The following is a 27,258-nucleotide window of genomic DNA, read 5'->3' on the forward strand; positions in this document are numbered from 1 at the left end:
TAATTAAACAAATAAACAAACAAACAGATAAATAGATCTCGACCTTCTTATGAACTCAAGATAGATGACTCCCAACTAAAATCACTCATGTATTTAATAACGTGTAGAAGGAATTTAGATTCGATTCAGAAGACACACCGGAGGTGTAATCGTGGCCTCTTTTCTTTTGAACATCACCTCAGTTTTCAAGTCAAAGCAAATCTCTAAAACCTAAAGATGGTAGGTAACTCAGGGTGTCCTGATGGAAATTCTTTTGTTGAGAGCTCCATGCACATACTGTATGTAGTTGGGGGTGGGGGAGTTTAACTATAATTGAAAAAACAAACAACTATCTTCAATGGGTCAAGATACAAATATACAAAAAGACACAGTGTCATGTTAAACTTATTTGGAAAAAAGATCTCACTTTAAGTCTCTGCGCTTTCATGTATACAAGGAATGGTTCACGGGAAGGTAAATTATGATTTAAGGACATCATTTTAGTGGCCCTGATTGTGTCATGTGTCTTCACTAATGACAGTACACAGTTGTTCAAAGTAAAGTTTGACCCGAAGTGGACCATCCAGACGGGGATGAAATCCAGTCAGTACAACCAAGGCAACACTGACACTCACAAAAAAAAGTTCTTATTACTTAAATACAGAATTTACAAGAGCAGAGCTAACCCAATTGGCCATTATGTACACAAGTGAGTGAATATTAGTTTACATTTACACATATATTCATAAGAAATTAAGTACAAAGACACATCTTAAATAGACGTTATCTGTGAAAAACACATAAAAAGTGAGTGATTAAAAAAAAGTTCAACTTGAGTGCGTGTTCAGTATTTGGTGCTTAAAACACTTGGAAAAATTATTCATGTATATGAATGTATATATATACAACTAGTGGAAGTTATTAAAGGTGAGAGATAAGGAAACTGTGTTCAGTGTGGTTTAATAAGGGGGGGGGGAGAGAGCCGAGGTAACGTTTCCATTTAGGCAGGGGCTCACACAACATAAATAGATAATCACAAGTGAATGAAATCCAGTTTACCCAAGGTCAATGCTACTCAAAGTTGGAACAGAACTAGAAATACCCAAATGAATGTCACTCAAAAATCGAATAGCACCAAGAAACTTCCCAGGGAAGGTAAAGGAAGACAACTTTTGATAATGTGCTCATACTATTAGCATATGTTCATTTCACTTCCTCCTTTAGTCTTCAAGACATTGACCTTAGCTACGACATTAGTTCCTCCCTGTGATGCTCAGTGCTCCGTATCTCATAATAACGTCACACACCTCCAGTGGTAATCTGCCAGCATTAACGGCCCATGGGATGCTAACATCCATCCTTCTAGGCAAGTGCTGGGTTCTAAATCGTGCCCACCAACCCCACCTTTCTTTATCCTCTGAATTCTGCAGGCATCGGGACCCTGTCTCTTGGCCCAGTGCGGGATGCCTTTGATGGGCATCTTGGACACGTTTCCTTCACGGCACAGGTGGTGAAGGCCCAAGCCAGCTGCTAGTTGACGCAGGGGCAGCAGAAGCAGCAAATGGTCCTGCAGGGGTTCTTTTTCTTGTACTGAACTGCCTTGCGCACCTGCGCCTTGGCCTCGCCGGTGTAGTCAAGGGTCTTCTGCACGTTGAGCTCGATGACGTTCAGCGTGTCTGCCTGCTTCTCTACCAGCACAGCCATCTGCAGGAAGAGCTCGTGCACGTCGCGGATGCGACCCTCCAGCCTCAGCAGCTCTCGGTGGCGGCTCTCGATCTCGTTGAGCGCGGCCCGCGCGCCCTTCACGTCGGCCAGCAGGTTCTCGGAGAACACATCCCACTTGCCCTGCTCGAACATGTCCTCGATCTGCTCTCCCGACACGTCCTTGCCCATTATCTCCAGCTGCCGTTGGATGCGGATCTTGCAGTTGTCGCGCTGTTTCATCTCGGCTTGGTTGTACTCATACATGGCCTGCTGGAAGGCGCGGGTCAGCGCGCTGTACTGTGCGTGCGAGATGCGTGCCACCGCCGAGTGCGAGCCGTGCCGGACCTCTGCCTGCTCGCTCATCTCCTTCATGGAGCGCAGCTTCTGGTGGATGCCCTCGCCGCGGCTCTTGATGGCTTTGGCGATGGAGTTGGTGTCGCGCTTGATGCTGCTGAGGCGCCGCATGGACGTGAGGAAGCGGACGTTCTGCCTCCCCAGGCGCTTCACGTCGATCATCAGCAACTGATTTTCGTCCTGGATGTCCTGGATGACCCTGTACAAGGACTCCAGGATGTGGTCGGTCTCGAACACGATGTCCTCGTGGGGACTGTCAAAGTCATCGTCCCCGTCTGGGAATTGCTGGTCATAGCTTCTGGATAACTCCAAGAGCTCTGCAAGCCGGTCCTTCATGTTGCCTGCAAGTAGAGACAGCAGTTAGGATACTGGAGTGACAGTCGGATCTTTGTATTCAGAGGGACTGAAGCTCCGAGTAAAGAAACGGCTCTGTTCAGTGCTCCAAATTTCCCTCTAAACACCCCATTACATTTTACTTATAAGAAATACTATGACTCAGACTCAGGCCCTTCTCTGTGTTCCAAATGCTCTACACATCCTCGGGTACCCTCCACTCAGCTGGTGATAATGGAGAATGCTGAACACTGACTGACCACAGCCTTCCAGCTGCCAAAATCATTGTTTATGTAAGCTAAGCAGACACTTTTAATTCTGTAATGGTAATTTTTCATATAACACATTTCCCTGCTTAAAATGCCATTTCTTTCTTTTGTCGAGTAAAGTCAACACTAGACTTTCTCAGTGACTGTGAATATCCTTCTCCTAGCAGAGTGACCCACTGGACAATAAAAAGACCCAGTTTGGGGAGAGACTTGAGAAATTATGAGGTAGATAATGGACTAAGATGCTTGTAGCTTGATTACTTTTAATTAATTTTAACCGACATATAAACATAAAACTGTTCCTATTAATGTGGTACTATGTCATGTTTCAGTATATGTACATACTGCATTACGTTAAAATCAAGTTAGATACAGCTATTTCCTTAAATATTTATCATGTCTAGATCAGGCAGAATAGCTCTACTCTAGCATTATATACAAATCTGTCTCCAGCAAATGTATAGTCACAAAATTACACAAAAATTAAACAAGAGAGTATAAAATATATCAGTGAGGATTTTTTCCATTTTCCCCTTCAATTCTTTATTAGTTTTAATTATGTGTAGGTATGTGTGTGTACTCCAGTACAGGTGTCTGAGGAATCCAGAGGAGCCAGATCCCCCGGAGCTAGAGTCAGAGGCAGTTGTGAGCCACCGAGTGTGGATGCTGGGCGCTGAAACCCAGCCTTGTACATGCTCTTAATTACCCAGTCAATTCCCCAGCGTTTGTATTTTTTCTTTTCCTTTTTCCACCTCCAAGGTACCGGGAATCATTTAAAAGTAATACATGATCTGAGACTTCTAAAGAAAACACTGGTAGAATACGGGAGGATGGCTCAGCAAAAACATGCTGAAAGCTTTTTAAGTATATATCTAATCTCAGGGCACATGGGAGGATGTGCGGAGCCTGGGAGGCATGCATACGTTCATCACTGCATAATCTTTGCAGATATTCAGAAATGACTTCAGTGTCCAAAATGCTGAGCTACTCACTGGCTCCTTCATAAGTCACAGAGTTCAGAAGGCCATCTAATGAGATGGAAAGCACATGTGTTCTCTTAAGCAGAGAAGGTAGCTCAGGAGAAAAGAATTGCAATCCCACCCCACACTCTGAACTACACTTGAGCGAGATGCATCACAATGTCAATTATAATAGTCTTTGCATCGTGGGATAACGTGATTGCCATTATTACTTTCTTCTGCTATCCTAGATTTTCCATAATTTTATGAGATCACATAGATTTATAATTAACTCTATAATCTACGCATAATGATTAGAGTGACATTCCATGCTTCCTGAGGAAGTACTCTAGCTAACCAGCATAGAAAGGGAGCCACATCCATCTGCTTAAGAAGTGGGTGAAAAAAAATGAATACACTCTGACGGACACAGCAAGAATAGAGCATGCATGCTTTCCTTAAGTCTTGGCCAAGCCTTGCAAAGCATTACGATGGAAAATAATTGTTGGCAAAGGAAAAGAATGACACTTGTCAGGTTTCTAGAACTCTGTTCATGCATTCTGTGCTCTCTACTGCTCCCCTAGAGCTGTGAAAGAACTCTGAAAGGAGGCCACCTCATTCTCAGCATGAAGAGCAGGGTTCAAAGCACCTAGGAGATAGTATCAGAAAATGTTCAAGGAGCGACTTGTTCTTGAGATCTGACACCATGGGTGTCAATCAATAAAGATCTAAAATCACTGGAAAGCACAAGTCCCTAACCTGTAAGGAAACAGGAATATTCACATCCTTAGGCAGGTGTTAAACAAGCATCTTGCTGGCACCTTCCTGCCCACCCCGGACCTGTGTGTGTGTGTGTGTGTGTGTGTGTGTGTGTGTGTGTGTGTGTGTACCAAGAGGTTTCCACTCTGAGAATGTTTTTAAAATATTAGAACTATGCATCTTTGCTGAAGGCGCACCAAAACATAGAGGAGGGCACAAAAGAACATCAAAGCCAGCTTTGTAGTCAGTAGGCTGATATGTACCGTGAAGTCCTAAAACGAAAACTATAGTAACTGAAAATGACAAACAAATCAGACAATTCAGCTGACCCAGAGTTTCACAGTGGCAAAAAATAGTATGATATATATTGGTAAACTGTAAAGTTGATAGAGTAACTTCTATTTTAATTCACACTCAAGTACCAAAGATGGTTTGTAAGTATCAGACATCTGCGTATGTCTTCTACTTTCCTTTTATGAGCACATGCAATGTGGCCTGAGAGATCTCATTGCAATTTGGAAGGAAGGAAAGGAGGGAGGGAAGGAAGGTGGGTTGCTTAACCCTTCTTTTGCTGAGCACACAGAGAAACTAAGAGACAAAGGTGCCTAAGTGGATTTCTGCCTTAAGTAGGCAATGACGTCACCTGGAGGGTTTCCGGTGCAGCAGCTGCCTGGATTGGGCTTTTTAGAAAGAGCTCCTTGTGATTTTAGTATACACTCAAATTTGTAGCCCATTCCACAGATTCCTATTGTAGAAACTTAGTGGTCATGAAAGTTGAGCACTTCTGGAGTACCTTAATGGTCCCCAGGTTGAAGACAGATTGAAAGTGTCAAGAAAAAGATAGCTCTTGGCCTCTCCCCCTACCAGAAAGATGGGGCCTTTCACAATCACTGCCTTCTGGCTTCTGAGGATGGAGAGGGGCTGCGTATGACATGAAGATCAATTGAGAACTCACCTTCAGTCTAGTATGTCACGAAAACAACCCAGGAAGCCGTAATGGTGGAGTACGCAAGAAGCAAGAATGACAGGGTTTTACTAGAATCTCTTCGCTCTCACATGAGCAGATACGGCAGACGCTAACAAAAGGTCATTGAAAAGTGAGATTGGGCTTCACTATTTCACGGCACCTTGAAGTGCATCAATAAGTTGTCTAACAGACCTCACGATGAAGGATGGCATGACTGTTAGCTGAACACATTGGGACCAGGATCTTACTATTGGACTTGGCGCATAAAATCTTGATTTTTTTTTTCTAGTTGGTAAAGTGTTTGCCACCCAAACATGAGGACCTGAGTTGAACTTGCCTAGCATCCATGTAAAAATCTGGGTTCGGCGATGCAAATCTGTAGTCATAGCCCCAGGACAGCAGAGAAAGATGAATCCCGGGAGCTCTAAGTCCAGTGAGATGTTCACTCAAAAAACAAGGCATAGAGAGACTTTAGAAGACATCTAATGTTAACTTCCAGCTGACACATGCACACGTACACAACTGTGTCAACGTCTGTATACACAGATGAGTGAACACACCCACGAGCACATGAGAATACACCGCACGCACTCCACACATGTACTCCCATACACACATTTTCTGTCCTGTCAGGCAGGATGACTGAAGAAGGTCAATGAATGGTGATGGTAACGACATAACCCTAGATGTTACAGAGTACAGCCATGAGAGTCACTGTCCCATAAGCACAATGTGTAGCTGTAACTACTCATAAAGAAGTCTTATGCACACTTATTCTGCAGCAACAAAAAGGAAAAAAATTATTGTTATAGTCTAAATTATGTCCCTCTGAAATGACAAAGGTAATGCCATCTTGTCCTGACTCCATTTTGTATTTGCTTAGACAGTTCTTTCCCTAATCCCACCAATGGCCATGTCTGTGTTGGCAATACATTTGAGATTTCCATGGCTTTGACCATGGTCCAGATGTATTAACCAAAATAATTAAAGTAAACCAAAATATCTAGAAAAGATATATATATATAAAAAGAAAAATGATTGGCTTGTTGTGTCTAAAATAATTACTATGCTCCACCAGAAATGAATGTTTCAAGGCTACACTGACCCTCATCTAACTTTAATATAAATTATGTTTTTTTTGTGTGTGTGTGTGTGTGTGTGTGTGTGTGTGTGTGTGTGTTTTACCTCTAAAAGCTCTGTGTGCCTGAGCATACACCAAGAAGCTTTTCAGAGGCACAAACCCATTTTTGGTCTGACCATCAATAAAAAGAACTTAAAACTTGTAATTGTCTTGCTTTCCCCCTGATGCTTTATGCAGAGGCACAGGCTCGGGTGTGTTCAAGATTCACCCATAATCCACCATCGTGGCTGATAAAGGCATTGTTGCTGGAGGTGTAATGGGCGTCAATACTGCTCTGCAAGAGGTGTTGAAGCCCGCCCTCATCCTCAGTGGCCTAGCGTGTGGCATACTTGGAGCTGCTAAAGCCTAGAACAAGTGCCAAGCCCATCTCCGTGTGCTTGCATCCAACTGTGAGGAGCCCACGTATGTGAAGTTGGTGAGGCCCTTTGTGCCGAGCACCAGATCAGCCCGGTTGAGGCTGATGACAACAAGAAACTAGGGGAATGGATGGGCATCTGTAAAACTGATTGAGAGGGGAAGCCACAGGAAGTGTTGGCAGTCGTGGGATGGTTAAGGACTCTGGCAAAGAGTCTCAGGCCAAGGATGTCATTGAAGAATACTTCAGATGTATGAAACGATCCAATAAGAATGGTGGCAGATTTAAAATGAAACAAAACCACCTTTTAATTTTCTTAATCAGAGGGGTCGCCAGTAACTATCTCACGCGGATCATATCACCTTTACCGAGTCATCTCATATTCACATGTGAAGGTCCTGTCCATGTCAGAATGCCTCTGTAGTTGGAGCTGCCGATGAAGAAATGAAGTTAAAACAAAGCTGTTGGGGGAGGGGGGTGGATCCTAACCAGCATGGCTGAGAAGGAATCCAGTGGGAGAAAGTGTGCATACCTAGAGAACGGTTAGGAGAAGATTGTAAGGAGTAAGGTTTTTCTGCCCGCCGCCGGTCTGGTCCCGCCACCGCGCCAGCCCCAATTAACACACCGAGACTCTGCATTTGATACAATGCTGTTGGCCATACACAAGTTTCTTTTTCTTTTTTAAATATGGAACGCTTCACGAATTTGCGTGTCATCCTTGCGAAGGGGCCATGCTAATCTTCTCTGTATCGTTCCAATTTTAGAATATGTGCTGCCGAAGTGAGCACCATGTACTAGTTTCTTATCGGCTAGCTCTGTCTTAATTATTAACCCATTTCTACGTATTTTCACGTGGTCTTACCAGGGAGAGGCGGCTGGCGGTTTTGCCTTCTCCAGACTCTCCATCTTGACTCCTCCTCCCTCCTTCCTCTTTCCTCCTTGTCTGCTAGTCCCTCCTATCTTCCTTTCCTATTGGCCAACAGTGCTTTATTCATTAACCAGTATGAGAAACATATACAGAATGACATCTCCCATCATCTCCTCTTTTTTGTCTAAAATAAAAGGAAGGGTTTTAACCTTAGCATAGCAAAATATATCACACAACAGTTACCAAGTAAGAATCACAGATACTGTTAATCTGTAAGCCAAGGAAGCAAACCTCAGGAGAAACAAACCTTATTGAATTAGTCATTTTTCTTCTACGGCTGTGACAAAACACCTGGACCAGCACAGCTTATAGGAGAAAGAGTTTATATAGGCGTACAGTTCCAGAGGGATGGGAGTCCATCATGGCGAGGAAACAGTAGGTATGGTGGCGGGACAGAAAGCTGAGGGCTCAGATCTTGAACAGCAAGTACAAAACAGAGAAAGAAAACTCAAAATTGTGTGAGTCTTCAAACTCTCAAAGCCCATCTCTCGTGACATACCCACTCCAGCAAGGCCATGCTTCCGAACCCTCCCTAACAGTACCATCAACTGGGGGCTCTGTTTGTTCAAATGCCCCAGACACCGGAGGACATCTCAAGCCACCAAACGTGCTAACACCCTGACATTGAATTTACAGAATCCCTAACCTGTGAGAAACATCCACCCTTTTGCCACTGTGATATAATGCTTCCATCTACAAAGTTCACACCGGAGAGGTACATACTGGATTGAACCGAAACAAAGCGAAACAACAAAAACCAAACAAACAAACTCATAACGTTTTAAATATGTTTGGGGTTTTTGCATTGGGTTCTATATTTATAGCTGCCCTTGGTTGAATGTGGTCAGCAAACTTGACGGACCTAGCAGCCATCAGTCAGTCTGTCATAGTTCACTGTGACAAACCACTTTATACATCAAGGAAATGTTGCCTAATGCCAACAAATACAACCCCTCTGGTTTCACAGCAATATGTGACAAGTCTCTTGACTTGTAGTGAGGGACATCAGACAGGGGTGTGCGGACTGCAGAGGGAGGCACAGAGTGGAGCGCGGGGAGTTTGCTACGGAGGTGAACGGGACAAGATGGGAGGGAAGCAAACTCTACAGCACGTAGGGGCCGTCCTTTCTTTTTTCACATACATACATACATACATACATACATACATACATACATACATATGTATTTAAATTAGAAACTTATTTTACATATCATTCATAGTTCCCTTTCCCTCCCATCCTCCCATGCCCCTCACAAGCCACCATCCCACCCCCACCCACTCCCCAGGGAGGGTGAGGCCTTCCATGGGGGATCATCAAAGTCTGTCACATCATTTGGGGGCAGATCCTAGGCCCTCCCCCATGTGTCTAGGCAGAGAGAGTATCCCTCCATGGGGAATGGGCTCCCAAAGTCCATTCGTGCCTAGGGATAAATACTGGTTCATTCCATAGACTGCCCAGGCCTCCTAACTGACCCATGTTCAGGGGCCTTGGTTCGATCCTATGCTGGATCCCCAGCTTTACGACTGGGGTCTGTGAGTGAGCTCCCACTTGCTCAGGTTAGCAGATTCTGTGGGTTTCCTCAGCCTGGTCTTCACCCCTTTGCTCATCACTCTTCCCTCTCTGCAACTGGATTCCAGGAGTTTGGCTCAGTGCTTAGCTGTGGGTCTGGGCCTTCCTTTCTATACTTAGGATAAACACAGGTTTTTGTTTTCAGGAATGTCTTAGTGTTTCTATCGATGTGAACAGACACCATGACCGTGGCAATTCTTATAAAGGGAAACAATGACTTGGAACTGGCTTACAGTTCAGAGTTTCAGTTTATTACCATCATGGCGGACATGGCGGAACGCAGGCAGTCACCAGTGCTGGCTGTATCTCATCGGAAGGCAGCAAGAAGTGGTCTCAGACACTGGGCAGGATTTTGAGGATAGGAAACCTCAAAGCCTGCTCCCACAGTGACACACTTCCTTCAACAACACCACATCTCCTAATAGTGTCACTTCCTATGAGCTTAGGACGGGTCAATTACATTCAAAACACCACAATGTAAGTTCAGAAAGTACAGCGTTCTCCTCTCAATATGAACGTAAGTACACATTTAGACATAGGCTCTCTGTAGTATACAGCTATGGATGAAACAGAAAGGATCTTGTTCCCAAGAGAGCGTAAATGGTCACTTATGTATAGTAGCCAAGCTCTTATTTCAGGTTTTGTAACATCCAGCTTGTAGGCCTGGGTTTCACAGCAAACTTTAAATTATTAAAGGAGATGATAGCTACAGATCAAAAGGTGCTTTGCTGGACCATATGAGACCGCGGAAGAAGCTCCCATAACACCCCTTTTCTCGTGGGTGCATCCCTCACCAAGGCACATTGCCTGGTAGGCAGAGCTCCCAGCACTGCCCACGCTCAATGAGGTCATGGCCTGCTCAGCTGTCATCACCCTGTACAGAGCTTGCTCAACCGCTCGCTCCAGCCCCTCCTGCCCAGCCACCCCCACACCACAGTCATCTGGTTGGGAACAGGACATTCCACTATGTCACCGTAAGTTTTGCAGTTGATTTCTAGCTTGCCTGTCGGAACACACCCTTAAAAGACAACAAAGGTTCTTTCCCCAACAGGCTGACTCAAATCCATGAATAATCATTTCACTCAGTTGAGTAATCATTGATGCTCTGCTCTGTCTCTTGGTTGTAAAACAGTGGCATTATCAAAAGGGAAGAAAGTGTTTTTCTGTTTTGTTGAGACAGGGTATCTCTGAGCAGCCTTGGCTGTTCTGGAACTCTGTAGGAAATCGAGCCACCTCTACCCTTTGGGTGCTGGAATTAAAGGTATGTGCCACCATCACCCATCAGAAAAGTATTCTTTTATCTTTTAGAGATTATAAGCTTAAAATACTTCCTCATTGTTTGCAAGGTAATTTAAAAAAGAAAACGCAAACCAAATGGGGTTGGTTTTTGAAATTCCATTTGCCACAAACATATTTAACCTCTTCATAGGGTCCATTCAAAGCACAATATGAGAGTTTAAAAACTATTCATTGAGACGGAGTATAATTATAAAAATTGGGGCTAGAAGAAATGATAAAAATACTGGCTGTGAAACTCTGTTAGGTATGGCTGCATGAACAGGATCAGAACAATGGCAATATCAATGGACATGCTAACATGGAAAGGGGACAGTTTCATGGGGTACCATCCCCACATGAGGAACTATAGGCAACTAACTACTGATGAGTGAGGGGGAATTAGCTTCTTCCAGCACCACAACCCTTTCTGGTTATCCAGTACAAAGTAGTCAGCCATGAAACCATATACACAAACAAGTGGACTCTGCAGGTTATATTTATATACTGTACATGTATACACATACATACATACACACACATATGTATGTATATACACACACATACACACATATGTATATATACACACATATATATACACACACATACACACATATGTAGATATACACACACATACATACATACACACACGTATATATATGTATATACACACACATATATACACACACACATACAGACATACACACATATGTATATATACACACACACGTATATATACACACATACATATACACACATCTATATATATGTATATACACACACATATGTATATATACACACACACATACATATACACACATATGTATATATACACACACATACATATACACACACATACACACACATAATACATACACACAATACACATGCACACATACACACACGTATATATGTATATACACACACACATACATATGTATATATATATACATACCCACATACATATATATGGATATATACACACAAACATACACACACACAAACCAATAATAAAGGAAAGGAAGCTATGAATTTTGGAGTGGGGGTTGAGGGGAGGTACTGGGGGCAGTGAGTACAGGGAGGAAAGTGATGTAATTCTATGCTGGTTTAAAATGTGTAAAAAGGAAAAATAAATGTAAAAACTTTAAATACATGCCCCTTTTAGTTCTCAGGCAAGTGAGATAGGTCAGTGGCTAAAATGCTTGCTGTGTAAGCCTGACCACCTTCGTATATATGAGATTTCTGACTGGCTCTTTTTTTTTAAACACCAGATGAAGAAACATCTGAGTTTTCCAGTGACATCAACACATGAGGTTTGCCAGGTAAACAATTTTCATGATCACTGAAGTCTCTCCCTGCGACTGCCAAAGGTATGGGTTCGTTTTTGTCAGAGACTGTCCACGGGCACACTTCATTGTCTCCTTGTGTTGGCTACACGCTCTGAGCACTCTGCTAGTCATCACCCACGCCTTTGAACTGTGTGGTGATGGTTTGATCTGAGAAGCTTCTCATCCCACACCGTTACTCCTTTCAGGCAATGGCTGTGAAGGCTGAGCTTTCTCTTCGATTCCACTGACAACAGGAACTAGACATGACTAGCTGCTAAATGCATTTATAACTCCCCTCCTAGGGGATCCAAGGCTCTCTTCTGGCCTTCATGTGCACCCGACACGGGACTGATACATGTAGGCAAAATACTTTTACACATAAACATATAATAGTGCAGTAAAGGTTACTTAAAGTCTATAATTCCTGGAATATTCCACTCCATTTTTTTGGCAGCAACAGTTGAGCGCAAGTGACTAAAGCCATAGAAAGCAAAACAGGTTAAAAGAAGTGGCTACTTCTTCTCATTGAGAAACTGTTGCTTTCTCTGTCCTTTGAATATGGACTCATCAATGGATCTTGCTTTGATGAGAGGACATTAGAACGGCTAGCTGGCAGAAGCAGATGGCTGGATAGCAGAAGCCCTCTTCCTTCTGGGGACATTGTGAGAAAGCTGGCGCTGGTCTTCTGGAGAATGGGGACCATGTGAAGAGAGCGGCTGAATGAGGGAGCCTGGACACGCCCGGGCGAGGATCCATCCAGAGCTTGCTTAGTGGAAGGCTTATACAGACCAACTTGTGTCACCTTCACAAACATAAGAAACGACCAATAGCAATCCGGGGGAGCTTTACCGACAGGAATCACAGAAAAATCATAATTTATGGAAAGTAAATCCTCATGCATTCAAACTGGATATTTGTTATAACTTAGAATGAAAATAGAAGCAATATTCCAGGCCTCTATGGCTATGGCTAGCCTTGCATTCGAATTTTCAGGCAAGCTTTATTAGATTACCACATATCTCGATGGGCATGACCTTTTTTTTTTTCAAATTACATGTTACATTTATGATATTATATTCACATGTTATCTAAAATTTCATATAAAGCATACACATTCATTTTTTTTCCAAAATCACACATTTCTTAACAAATCAGTTCTGTCTTTCCTGTTGAAAACTGCACTCACAGTGAGGAGACAATAAGGCTCGGTGGAGCTGCTTCACACTGCCCCGGCTGCACAGGAGCCGGGGAACTGAGGTCAGGACAGCACAGGGATACCTAGTAGTTTTAACCTTAGTCAGGGTTCAGTCTGATAAGAGATCTGGAGAACTCGAAGAGCCAGTTTTGGAACGGAAGTGGATAGTCTTGAGTGTACCTCCATTCTACCGTTCAGCTCACCCAAATAAAGAGCAGCAGGCTGGCACTGTGCAACCTTCTAAATGGCTTGCTTCTGCAACACAGCGAAACCTGCACCAGCGGAGTTTCTTGCCACCAAAATGAAAAAGAACCGAAATTAGTGGGACTTCAACTAAGTCTCTAAAAACTGTCAGGAGCTGATGTGGCCAGACTCATCCTTCAACATATGAAGGTGACAGGAAAATTATCCTCAGAGCCAGGGTCTACTTAGAACCCCACATCTACACACCGACGTATGAATGGCCTACGGGTCAGCCCTGGCTGTTACGAGAAGTCACATTCTGCTTCCACACGTGCTGCTCTGAGCCCTCGCCCTGCCAGGGTCCCAGTGGGAAGACGGGCTGATTCCCCGAAAGGGACACAACTCCTAAGAGACTGGTGCCTTCCAAGCCCGCCTCTGTCACCTTTCCTCGCTGCCGTCTCCCGTGTATGAAAGCAACTTCATGGACCGAGAGGACTCCGTGGGGTGGTCCATGAGAGCTTTTACACAAGGAAGAGTGAGTGAACATTGTCTTAGCTATCAGTTTCATCTGTTTATGAGATCCACGGGGCCTTAATCCACTCAAATAAATCATGCAGGCCTGGTAACCACATGTGCAAACAGTGCTATTAATAGCCAGTGTGCTATTCACAGCTAGCTTCCCATTTCATCTACCGGCATAGGTGACCGTCACACCTATGGGTTATTGTATCATTAGAGTTTAAACATATTTTAAGGGAAGGGGGCAGAGGAGATGTGTGTGCTGTGGTGTTCAGGGCTGTATCTGGAGGTCAGAGGACAATCTAGCAACAGCTCTGTCCTTCCACCTTTAAATCAGCTCCAGGGTGACCTTTAAATCGGTCACCAGAGTTTCACAGCAAGTCCTCTACTGACACAGCCATTTTGCCAGCCCTATTTGAGGTTTTAAATGACTTATTTCCTGAATATTCCAAAATCCCTCTCTCTTTCTCCTCATTTAACTCTTTATAGGAATACAAAAACTCACAGAATTATTTGATATAAAAATATTTTCGACAGGGAGTGGAGGCGCACACCTTTAATCCCAGCTCTCGGGAGGCAGAGGCAAACAGATCTCTGTGAGTTCGAGGCCAGCCTGGTCTATAAAGTGACTTCCAGGCCAGGCTCCAAAGTTACACAGAGAAACCCTATCTGAAAAAACCAAAACCAAACAAACAAATCAAAATTTTCAGGGTTGGAGAGATGGCTCAGCAGTTGAGAGCATCAGCTACTCTTCCAGAGGACCTGGGTTCAATTCCCAGCACCCACATGGCAGCTCACAACTGTTTTTACCTCCTGTTCATGCATATATACATGCAGACAAAACACCAATGTACATAAAAGTAAATCATTTTTAAAAATAAAGATTTCTACCATCTATTAAACATATGTCACGACTATAAAATAACCCATGATAAAAATTCAAAACAACTGCTTCCAGGTTCCTTGTATCCCAGCAAGCACAGTCAGAGCACTAACCCTGGAGCTACAAAGTGGAGCACATTTCTCTGGGGATGCAGAACATTCTATGAGGTTTCTTCTGGGCAGCGACATCCCACAGGGTCACCGAGAAAACCGTGTGCTACATTCCATCAGCCAAAAGTTTGCATAGGTGAAACTAAGTAAAATGAAGGATGAAGGCAACCTGGAAAAGTTGAGAAAATTCTAGAAAGGAAGAGAATGTTCAAATGTGCTTTTATGGTCAAGAATCTCAAGGTGCTTCCTCCAGTTCCACACATTCCAGCGGCTGAGAAAGAATCACGAAATGCATACTCCAGCCTGAGGCCTGATTGCCTCATGACTTAGTGTTTATAAAGCCCTCGGCTTAGCTTTCATTTTTACTATTTTATTATTTATTGCATTTGTGTGTGTTTGGGGGGGTGCACATCTGTGATCATGTTTGCATACAAATGCATGTACCCATGTGTGTGCACGTGTGGAAACCAATCATTTTCCATCTCATTCTTTTTGAGACAGGGTCTCTCACTGAACATAGAGTGATTCAGCTAGACTGCCTGGCCAGCAAGCCCCCAGGATTGGCCTGTCTCTGCCTGTCCACTGTAGGGATTACAGACCCCAGCATCCATACCTGGCTCTCCAGGTAGGTCTTAGGGATCTGAAGTCAGGCCTTCAAGCTGGTACATAAGAACTCTACTGAGTGGGATGACAGAGGGAAGGTCAGCTGGGTACTTGACTGAAAAACATGTCTTCTAGACGAAGGAGGTGGCTGTGGCTCGTGAGGGAAGGTGACGATAACAGAACTCTGGATGGATCGTAATTTGTGAGGAGATTTAGACAATCTGGAGTTGTATAAATGGAAAAGAAGCCACACTAACCAGAATAGAACAACAAAGGAAAAAAGTAACTCACTGTCAGACTGGGCAGTGAACTTTCGAACATCGTCACGATGTACTACGACGTCCTGCTTCAATTGGTGTGTTCCTAGTATTAATCACTGAATATTGATCTGGCTTAAATTATGGTGGAGTCAATACTGGAGATGGGCGTGCATGTCTGGCTAGACGGGGGCGGAAACGAGCTAAAGAACCATCAATGTCAGAATATTATGGCAGAAGCTCGCTACTCGGAGACCGAAGACGCACATCACGGGGTTGCATGTGGTTGCCTTTGGTGGAAATGAGAAAGAAGACTGAGTTTTTCCATTGTATGTTTCATGGAATTGATTGGCTTTTCTCTAAAGAATTAAAAAGTAGAAGCAAAAGAGAAAGAGACAGGAAAAAAGGAAGGAGGAAGGAAAGAAAGGAAGGGAAGGAGGGAAGGAAGGAAGGGAGGAAGAAAGGGCGAGCTGGTGGGAAAGGTACACACACCAACAATTTCATCCATGTGGCAGGGAGTGACTAAGGCAATAGAAACCTAACTTCAAAACCTGCCTGAGCTAAAGACTGAGCTCAAGGCCAGACTGGCAAGTTAATGAGACCCCATCTCAAAATGGAATGCAAAAAGGCAGTGGGGGAGGCAGTATACATTAGTGGTTTTCTAGCCTGTGCAGGGTCGTGCATTCCTAGTACTGAAAAACAAAACAAAACAAACAGCCTGGAGCTGGTAGGCACGCCTTTAATCCCAGCACTCGGGAGACAGAGGCAGGCTGATCTCTGTGAGTTCGAGGCCAGCCTGGTCTACAGAGCTAGTTCCTGGACAGGCTCCAAAGCAATGCAGAGTAACTCTGTCTCGAAGAAAACAAACAAACAACAAAAAACAAAAAACCAAACCAGCCAACCAACCAAACAAACAAGCAAACAAAACCAAAACCCAAACGGGTTGTTGGTGGGATTCTAGCTACTCACCAGCTCATTGTCCCCTCAAAGGGTACTCAATAAACGTCCTTCTTGAGGGACAGTATGGGAGGGGGAGTGAAGGGGAAGGAGAAGAAAGGGAAGGAGGCTGGAGGCGTGAAGGATTGATGACTTGTCTCTGAAGTTAAAATTACTAACCAGAAGGCTAACGCTATGAATGTGGGCTAGTGTACGGGTGGCTAAGACTTCAGAAGTGCCAGGCATAGTGGTGCACACCTTTAATCCCAGCACTCTGGCAGCTGAGACTAGAGAATCTCTGTGAGTTCAAGGGCAGCTTGGTGGGATATACATAGAACATTCTAGCACAGCTGGAGTAGCATTCCGAGCGGCAGAGTAGAGAGACCCTGTCTCAAAACTAGAAAAAAAAAAAAAAAAGGAACAAAAGAAAAATAAGAAAAGAAAAAATTGGGGCAATTCAGAAACTTTCTAATATGTCTCAGAGAAATGATAGATTTAAAAAATGCAATATCAATAAGAGAACCAATAGTAGAAATTCATAAATCTTTATCTGGCCATTAGAATAATGTGATGATATATTATTTATGATTTATTAAAGCTTGCCTGAGGATTCAGAAAGCAAAGTCAGCCTCAAGCTATAGAGATCAGGCAGTGGTGGCACACACCTTTAATCCTAGGACTCAGGAGACAGAGGCAGATGGATCTCTTTGAGTTCAAGGCCACCCAGGGACACACAAGATTGATCAGTCTAAAAGAGTAATAGAGCTCGTCTAAAAGAGTAATAAAGCTCAAGCCTTTGATTCCAGCACTAGGTATAAAAGATAGGAGCAGGGTAGAGTCTTCAGGAGTCAGTCTGAGGAGTCTCCAGCCACGCTGAGGAGGCTTGAGTGAGGAGGCAGCCTGAGTGAATCTGAGAGGCAGTGAAGTCAGAGCAGGATCGCCCCCTTGGTCTGAGCTGAGGTAGAGGTGAGAGCTAGTGTCTGGCTGCTTTGCTTTTCTGATCTTCAACTTGAAGCTTGCACTCCAATATCTGTCTCTGGGTCTTAAATATCGTGCTACAGAATAATACAACAGCCTAGAGATACCCCAGAGGAAAAGGAAACCAAGTATAAGGACATGATCTTGGAAATCTTGGCACGACAGGAGAAGATTCTAGTTGGACTTAGCAACTTGGCCCAAAATGAGGGCAACAAAAGGAATACAAGCGTTGTCTGTGCTTTCATTACTGAAGCCATGAAAACAGAAATACTCATTGTGTTTATGCTGATAATGGTGGTGGACCATAGATAGGTAATTGTCAGTGAGCCAGCTACACAAATGCCCATGGCACTCAAAGTTCGGTTAAGAGTAGTTGATAACTTGAGAAATTGTCCAGTTCGATATCCACAGAGATGTGCTGACTAAATAGGACATTCCCACCGTCAGCTGTTAACCTCTGAAGATATGTTGATGTGTCTATAATTTGATTCCTTAGGGAACAAATTTTATCACCTAAAAAGAATTTCATTGTGTGTGTGTGTGGGGGGGTAAAATGTATTATATTAAATGTATGAAACTGTCCAACAATGAAAAATAAATTAGAAAGTTAAGGTAGAGAATAAACAGTAGAAGACACATGGTGTCTGTCTCTGGCCTCCACACACTCATGTGTGTGTGTGTGTGTGTGTGTGTGTTTGTGTGTGTGTGTGTGTGTATGCATAAATGGGCCCACATAGCATATTCAAATAAATGAATGAAATAAATAGAAAGTAAAGAATTAAGTTCAAAACTTATGTCTACATTTTATGTCATATAGGTAAGCAAACAAAATGCTGGACATATTAGTTAGCTTGATTTAATCACCCACATTGCACATGAATATCAAATGTCACAAGGAACCACACATACACAATTTATCAATCAAAGCAACACTAATAACGTGTGGTGGTCTGAGCGAGAGCTGTCCCCCATGGTCTAGGGCGTGTGAACACTTGATCCCCAGCTGGTGGCACTGTTCAGGGGGGCTTAGTTGGTGTAGCCTTGCTGGAGGAAGTACATCACGGAGTAGCCTTTGAGAGTAAAAAGTCCTGCCTCCTACTGATTTACACTTCCCCTTGTGTGCTCAAGATTCAAGGTGTGAACTCTCAGCTTCCTGTTCCAGCCCACCATACCTGCCCCTCGCTGCCAAGCTTCCCTACCATCCTGTGCTCTAGACTTCTGGAACTCCAAGCCAAAATAGTCTCTTTCTCAAGTTTCCTTTGATGTCGTACCTTTATTACAGCCACAGAAAAGTAAGAAATACATATCGATTAGCAATTTAAACATTAAATCTTAATAGTTAAAAAACAATCAAGAATTCATCATTCTTGTCCACAGATTAACTTGTAACAGATGAGGAAAAATAAACCAGCCGGATAAAAAGAAAAAGTCAAGAACCGGCCAGAAGAGAAGAAAAAGGAAGGACCCAGCATGAGCTGCAAAGCTAGGTGGAGGTAATCAATTGCAACACAGGTATTGCAACCAAGTTCACAGATGAGAAATCAGAACAGACACAGCTCTGAGCACTTGTGCTTTAACCCTTGAGCCATTTAGGACAAAACCTTGAGGATGACACTGCTCGTATAACTACTCTTAGCTGACGATAGTGGCCCCCAATTATTTCAAACGCTCTTTCTATTACATTTCTTTATTTAAAGATTTGCTGACTTTTATTTGGTGTGCGTGGGTGTTTGCTTGCATGTATGCATGTGCATGCCTGGTGCCTGAGGGTGTCAGATCCCCTGCAACTGGAATTACAAATGGCTGTGCTGAGAGTAGCCACGTGGACGCTGGAAACCGAATCCAGATCCTCTGCAAGTGCTTGTAACCGAGGAGCTGCCTCACCGGGCCCACATTTATTTATCCATCTTGTGTGTAAGTGTGCATACTGTGGGTATCAGTTTTCATCACCACGTGGGTCCTGGGTTTCAAACTCAGGTCATTAGGTTTGGTGACAAATGCCCTTACTCACTGAGCCATCTTGGCAGCCCTATATTTTTAGAGGTAATTTTTAAAAAATCTACCTTACAGATTCATGAATTTCTAAGCTTTAAATTTGTTTGTTTGATTCTGATTTTTGCTACTGTATATTACACACTGGGATATTAAGACCAACTTCCGACCACAGCAGATGGCATGCAACACCCGGAAACTTCCTTCTCTGCGCTTCCCTATCTTGTTCACTCTTCAAATGAAGGAATCGCTTTCTTCTGTCATTAGTAGATCACCCTCCCAACATGTGCACACTTGTGCTCACACACTCCTGCATGCATGTGCGTGCGTACATACACACACACACACAGAGTCATGAACACATGCACACACACACACACACAGAGTCATGAACACATGCATACACACACACGCACACACAGAGTCATGAACACATGCATACACACACATACAGAGTCATGAACACATGCACACACACACACAGAGTCATGAACACATGCACACACACACACACAGAGTCACGAACACATGCACACACGCACACACAGAGTCATGAACACATGCACACACGCACACACAGAGTCATGAACACATGCATACACACACACACACACAGAGTCATGAACACATGCACACACACACACAGAGTCATGAACACATACACACATACAAGCACACGTATGGTGTGAGTGCACACACAGGTACAAATGTGTGTGCACTCGCATGCTCACACACTCGTGAAGGAATCTCAGTTTTGATCTAGAAACAGCAGAAGATATCCCTTTGTTGGAAAGCCAACTTCCAACCACAGCAGATGGCAACACCCGGAAACTTCCTTCTCTGCGCCTCCCTATCTTGTTCACTCTTCAAATGAAGGAATCGCTTTCTTCTGTCTTTAGTACATCACCCTCCCAACATGTGCCCCCCCCCCAGCTTTGATTTGGGAGTGAATTGGGCTTCTGTTTTGGTGTGAATTGGGCTTCTCCAGAATGTGACCTTTACTGTGACCTCAGGCCGGCCCTGTGAACTAACACTTCCCAGGCTTCCTCTTTCCTCATACCGGGTTCCCCTGCTGATCAGTTTACAACACAGGCTCTTGCTGCCTGGGTTCTGCTGGTTCACAACCTCCCTGGGGTTCGAGGCCGTGCCCATGTCTGCGCCTGCTGTGTTTGATTTGTTCTCTGGAGCCTCTGACATGGAGACCCTTGGTAAATAGCTCTCGAATAAACATGGCCACTGAAATGCATCTTTTCAGTCACTTCCGTGCGTCACAGGTGGATGAGGCAGCCCTTGCCTTTACAGTGGTAACAAACTGGACAACAGAAAGATGAGCACCGGCAGGGCCCAGAGAATGTCACCCTCTGAGAACAGGAAGTCTTCTTAGAGGACACAGGGCCTGGGGTACCTCCCCGTGTCTTACTAGGAGTTATCTTGGTAGGGGAAAAGAGAGGAAACAAAGGCAGAGATAATAACTTGAGGAGGCGTCTGAAGCATGCGTGGAGGCCACAGGAATGACAACTGCCGGACTTCTCGGGAATGAAGAAAGCAGCTTCATTTACCCTCATTTGCCAGGTTATTCTACACATGGCTAATGTTTCCTGCAAAGATCTGATTCAAAATCAATATGCTCTCAAGTGCTTTCCCCTTCCAAGAAAAATCATCACCCATTTCTGTGAGACAAATGCTGTGTTTTCCTGAGTCTGTGAATGTTTAATCTTCCTTCCCACATTATCTCGTTCATTCTATTAGATAGCCATTAAGGTTTACAGCCAGCACCTCAATACTGGCTCTGCATACATACGACTTCCTGGAACTTCCTGTCCTGCCCTTGATAAGTTCCGCTTGTCAATCAATTTGATAGCTCTCCATCTGAGATGGGAGAAGGTCAGGGAAGAACTTTCCTCTCTCCCTCCCTTTCTCTCCCTTCTTCCTTTTCTCTCTTCCTCCCTCCTTCCTTTCCTTCATCCGGTCCTCCTCTTACGTCCCCTTGGTTTTATTTTGAAATATCCTAGGCAATTCTGATATTTGTAACCTACAGGCTACACACTGAGGTTCCTTGGACTGGTTGAGGCTTTTCAATGGTTTTAGATAGGTGTTGGGAAGAGGGAGGCAAGGATAGCAGCAATAATACAACTTGTCATTTCTGTCCTTCCAGGTTGTTAGGCCATATGAAAGACCCTGTAAATAATGAAGAGCCATGACATATGGACAAGACCTTGTTTCATGTAGTTTGAGGTAGTAAATGAAAGGGGGCACCGGCTGGGCAGTGTAGTGCTATTATGGAATTCATCTCACAAACTGTCCTACTTTATCCAAAATCTGACTGTGGGCCACTAGCCCAATGGGTGTGAGCAGAAAGCGAGGAATAAAGCTGGGAGGAGAGGCAGGCTTGCTGCTCTTCAGACATGATCCTGGAGCCAGAACAAGTCCTGTTTCCTCCACCAATCCTGAAAGCTGGACTCCGCATCATTAACCAACAAGCTCTGCAGAGTTTTGCTTTGCATCTTTGAACGGAGGGATGCATAGAACAGTCCAGTACACAAAAAGAAATACTGTATTGGGAGATTTGGATCCAGAGTACCTAAGTAGTCATTGGGAAGGAGAACGCCCTCAGAGAATGCTAAAGACATTTCATTGTCTCAACTAGAGTTCCAACCCCCCCCCCCCAACCAATTTGACGTAAAAGTCACCATTAGTAACCCTTACAAAGAACTTGAGTGACGCATGCTGGTGCCCAAGACCCATAGGCTCAGAGAGTGGACCACAACTGCTCACTCTGACGGATGGCTTTGTTTTCTGAAAAAGCCACAGAACGGATAGAATGGGGGCAGGGGCAGGGACCGTGGTGGGGTGAGGGTGGAGATGAAGGGGTAGGCTCCCAGGGAACCTGCCAAAGTCAACCATAGCCGTCCTCCTCTTTCAAGGAATTCCCAGCGGAACTGAGGAAGCAAGGCGGACCCACATGAAACCGCGATGCAAATCTTTCACTTTCTATTGAGAGAACCACAGGTAGCTGTAGGAATTTAAACCAAGAGACAGGTGGGTCGTATTGTCTGAGAAGGCTCTGTGTTGCTCTCCATGCAGCCGGCGGCTATTAATTTCCTGATAAAATCTAAAGAGGCATCAAGAGATTTAATTCACATAGGAAGAAAACACCAAAAGGCACAAAGTTGCATATGTCTGGACATTGTAGAGGTTTAAACTCAGAACATTTGGTTACGTTTGCACATAGCAGTAATTCAATGTTTATATCTTTAAAGGGCCCAAAGTCAAGACATCCGATACTGTGATGAACAAAAACCAAAGTCTTTACCCAAGATAAGATCATCAAAGAATAAGAGTGGTGTACTTCAGGCTGGACTTGGTCAGGGATGAGAATAACTTCGTCGGGACCAATGGAATCTGCTCAGATGCAGCAAATACAAACAGGATCTCAGCACAAAGTAACATTTGCCGAGCTAATGCCAAGAGGATAAGGGCACAGCAGATTTTGTTCACTGCGTGAGAGTCTTCGAATATCTGTTTTAGAGTCCAACCAAGATGAAATAGGCATCAGCTGGCAGATCATAAGCCAGGAATGTAGTCCCTGACTGCATTTGTTGGTGATTCTTTAACCATGTTACCCACTACCTGTTGACTAGTACCCGGGGCCCTGCCAGTCTTTCTTCTGACCAAACACATCAAGGAAAGAGGAAATGCTGAACATCCAGTGCTTAAGAAACAGCTCTGTGGGTCAGAGCCCTGAGACTCTTCAGGTACCCGAGTCTCCGTTATCACCATGGTGAGGAACGTGGCAGCAGCCAGACAGGCATGGTGCTAGATAGAACAGCAGCTGAGAACTCACATTTGATCTACAACCATGAGGCAGAGAGAGAGAGAGAGAGAGAGAGAGAGAGAGAGAGAGAGAGAGAGAGAGAGAGAGAGCGATAACTGGGAGTGGCATTGACCTTTGAAACCTTAAATCCCGCCCGCAGTGACACGCCTCCTCCAATAAAGCCGTACCTTCTAATCCTTCCCAAATAGATCCACCAGCTAGGGACCAAACATTGGAATGCATGGACCAGTGCACGCTTCACCATCCTTCAGCTTATAGCAACTTTTCCACTGGGTAGGATGCTCCTCTTCCTGTCATTAACCAGAATTACAGGCGTCATCTTAACTCTTCCCGCCCTCCCTCACAACCCACTTGTCAAGAGGCAGTTGCGCTCTGCGTGTTACACACGTGAGTTCTATCAGCGCCGTCCTTCATTTCCATGCCTCACCACTGTTTCGTTCTAGCCTCGTTCGAGTTCTCATCCCGACATTGCAGTGTTCTCCCTAGGACCATGCAGCTCTCAGCCAATCTGTTGTTAGGGTGTGTTTGTGTCTATTCATGTGTATGCGTGTACATCTCTCGTGTGTGTGGGTACACATGTGTCGGCATGCCCGTGGAGGTCAGAGGTTGACATGGTTGCCTAAGCTCTCTCACTGGACCTGGAACTTATCGATTCAGGTAGACCAGAAGGTCAGCAAGTCTCTGAATCTTCTGTCTCCAATTATCTAGTTCTTAGATAACAGGTGACAGCTGTTGGGCCACCTTTTACATGGGTGCTGGAGATCAAACCGCAATCGTCATGCCTATGTGGCAAGCGTTTTACCGACTGAACCATCTCCTTAGTTTCTGCTCTGTGTTAAACATGTATGATGCTGTTTTCTCAGAGGCCCCACAGAATAACGTCCTGGAGCCCATGTGCCACACGGGCCTTTGTGATCCTGTCATTGTGTCTTTCTGCCCTCCCCTCAGCTGTTCTCTCCCCTCCCCCCCAGGGAATGAGCTGGAGTTCCCTGACCACATGATACTGCTGTTCCTTCTGCTGGGTCATCCGCCCCTCCAGTTCCTGGGCAACCGTCATCTACAGTCAGGTTCATTGTTTTAAAAAAAACCTTCTTTACACCATCATGAGCCAAACCCGTGCCGGAGCTCAGGAACGCAATGCCTAACACATGCTATCGTTTCTTTCTTATAGAAGACGTGACTCTGCTGCTGTGGAGGGAAAGATGAAATGTAGAGATTGAAGCTGTTTTAAGTTGCGCGGTTGTCCTTTACTAGTCAAGCTATACCCCAGAGGACCGGGATGTTTGGTCCTCCTTAATCCTCAGGGATCCTGCACAAGAGACTCTGATGAACGCTTGACCCCTATTTATGCTACTCCCTGTACACACATATTTAAGATGATGTTTAAATTAATAAATTATTCACAGTGAGATATAAATGAGAATTAATGGGAGAACAATTAACAATAAGGTGTAATTAATTCGGTATGGATGTACTCCCTCTCTTGAAGTATCTTACCAGCCTGTGAGGTGGCACACACTTGAACAATGCACACTCAGGAGGAGGTAGAAGCCGGCAAACATTCGTGAGTTCTAGGTCAGCCTGGTCTACATAGTGAATTCCAGGCCAGCCAGGGTACGCAGTGAGACCATGGCTCAAATAAAATAAATCGAAGTCTATTACTATCCCTGGAATTTTCTATGTAATGTATCAGAACTCAGGTAGCTAAGGCCATGGAAGTCAAGCCCCTCAGATGAGGAGCAATAATTGTATACACCCATAAGCAGAAGTGGCGTCAATGTACAGTTATGAAACACTCATTAGTCATGTTTAAAAGGACACATAACTAAGAGTGGCCACAGCCACCCAGGAGTGATAATAGGGCTGCATTTACCCTCACACGGCTACTAAGTAACATGAAACATGGTGAATTTGAACACTTGAAAACCATGCCTCACTAATATGCCTCTAAACCACATATTGAATGAAAAATAGGCTGCCTACAAAGACAAGTAGGCAACCGGAACTCAAGCCTTCCCTTGCTGTCCCAGCAATGACCCAGGACACTCTGAATCTCAAGGCTTCAACTCACCCCACAGCGGGGCACCTCCCTTGGGTATGGTATAGATTTACAGAGCCCTGCCAGGATGGCACTGTGTCCATGGTCTTATACATGGAGCTTGATGAAGAGGCTGGGACAGACCGGAGCCTTATAACTGCTGTCTCGGGCTGACATCATCTCAGCTGTGGTACAGTTATTCCTGTGGCCACTTCTAAGAGCCACTATCCAGACACATGAGACTTACCATCTTAATGTCTGGCTCCAACAGCCATTGACCTCCTTCGAAAGCATCTAAATGTTTCTTAAAGCACTAATTTGGTAGAAGTAAACTATGTGAAATAGCTTTAGTTTCAGAGTGACTTACTATCAATTGCTCCTCAAAATGTCCTATTCCTACCAAGCAGTGAAAAGAACAACCAAGTGGTTATTGGATACTGAAATTAATTTTTTGTTGAGCTTCTGTGGCAAAGCACATGATTTTAAGGGTTATCTCAGATCAGCCTAGTGACCCTGGCTGGCATGTTGTCCCATCAGACGCTTTAGGAAACTGAAAACTTGAATAGTTACTTCCTAGGCTGCCTATCCCTGTTTGATAGTACCTTCTCAACTGTTGGTCTTTTTTTTAAATAAGTGCAGGGATCCAACCTCACTTTTCAAAGGCTTATTAACAAAGTCTCGCAATTAGAGCAGCCTTGTGACTCATTTTTGGATCCCCGTGTAGAAACAACAGCTCCTCCCTCTGCTGAGAAATGGCTCGAACAAGTGTGGGGGCCACAGGAAGTAAAACGCAGGTCTCAGCTGGTGTTCGAGGAGCCAAGAAGCCCACGGGATTCCGTGGCGTGGCTTGCTAAGCAAAACCATCGCGTCTCTTTCCTAAAAACAACTCCTCAGGGTCTTCTGTGGAAGCTGTTTCAAGGCGGTATCGATATTCCTGTCTTTCCTGGCTCCTGAGTCATACTGTCAAGTTCAAGTCAAGAAATGCCCATTCTGATGTGTTTGAGAAAGTGGAGACCAAACCGAAAAAAAAAAAAAGCGCCTCCATTCAACGAAAGAGAATAAAACAAAACTCAGCCTCTCCACTGCAAACAAAAGTTGCCCCGGGTTGCTTTATAAAGTCAGTAGTCGTCATTTCTCAAGCTCCTCTGACAAAGCGTTACACTCTCAAACATTTAAAAAGCTTTCGGCTCTAGGCGAGAAACCCAAAAGTCTCGTCTTGAAGGCACCTAGAGGCCCAGAGAGAACCACACCCCAAACCCACCTGCCGCTGTTCAGCATCCCAGACCTGGGCCAGCACCGTCCCTGCACCCAGCCAGCCCCCGCGCCCGCGTCCTGGATGCTGAAAAAGTTAAGCGTCAAGCGGACTCCCGCGACAGAACGAACCGTGATCCGGCGCGGCGCTGATCCAGCGACGGGACGCCCGGAGGAAACCGGGTGCGCGCGTCCCCGCGGTCCTGCTCCCGGCGCTTCTCGGCGGAGGTGTGAGCCCTGCGCCGCCCCGACCGCATCTGGACTCCGCTGTCCCCGCCCCCGGGCGCTCCGAGGCCGGCCGCACAGCTGGGGGCCGGGCCCCGCCCCGAGACGTCGTCGGCCGGGGCGCGCAGCTTCCTGATCCGACACCACGCGTCACGCCTGGCCTCGGGATGCCGGGGACCTAGGCTCGAGCCACCTTCCCCGCCCCAGCGCCGCCAGATGTTGCGGTGGTGGTGGGGGGTGTGCGGTGTGGATCACCCGGGACCTTCCTCCGTTTTCCCTCCGTCATCCCTGTGGGATGCTGAGATGGGCAGGGCGGGATCCGTCGGACTTCC

General features: G+C 44.9%; 1 protein-coding gene and 1 non-coding gene across 3 annotated transcripts; both read right to left on the minus strand.

The window, feature by feature from the left end:
- Positions 1-604: 604 nt before the first annotated feature.
- Stx11 (syntaxin 11) lies at positions 605-26,984 on the minus strand. 2 transcript variants are annotated; one of them, XM_051206180.1, is made up of 2 exons: positions 26,834-26,984; positions 605-2,378 (listed from the first exon to the last, which is right to left on the minus strand). In XM_051206180.1, the coding sequence occupies exon 2, from the start codon at positions 2,371-2,373 to the stop codon at positions 1,510-1,512; it is 864 nt and encodes a 287-aa protein (XP_051062137.1). In that variant the 5' UTR covers positions 2,374-2,378; positions 26,834-26,984; the 3' UTR covers positions 605-1,509. The 2 variants fall into 2 exon arrangements, with proteins under 2 accessions (XP_051062137.1, XP_051062138.1); XM_051206181.1 differs by lacking the exon at positions 26,834-26,984 and adding an exon at positions 26,712-26,786.
- Positions 7,502-7,608, minus strand: LOC127237804 (U6 spliceosomal RNA). The gene has a single exon (XR_007835879.1). It is a non-coding gene; the product is annotated as a U6 spliceosomal RNA (small nuclear RNA).
- Positions 26,985-27,258: the final 274 nt, after the last annotated feature.

This window comes from Phodopus roborovskii, unplaced genomic scaffold (genome assembly GCF_943737965.1).
Source record: "Phodopus roborovskii unplaced genomic scaffold, PHOROB, whole genome shotgun sequence".
Classification (NCBI taxonomy): Eukaryota; Metazoa; Chordata; class Mammalia; order Rodentia; family Cricetidae; genus Phodopus; species Phodopus roborovskii.

Excerpts from the sequence above, each read along its gene's own strand:
- Stx11 (XM_051206180.1), bottom strand. The coding sequence starts at position 2,373 with ATGAAGGACCGGCTTGCAGAGCTCTTGGAGTTATCCAGAAGCTATGAC.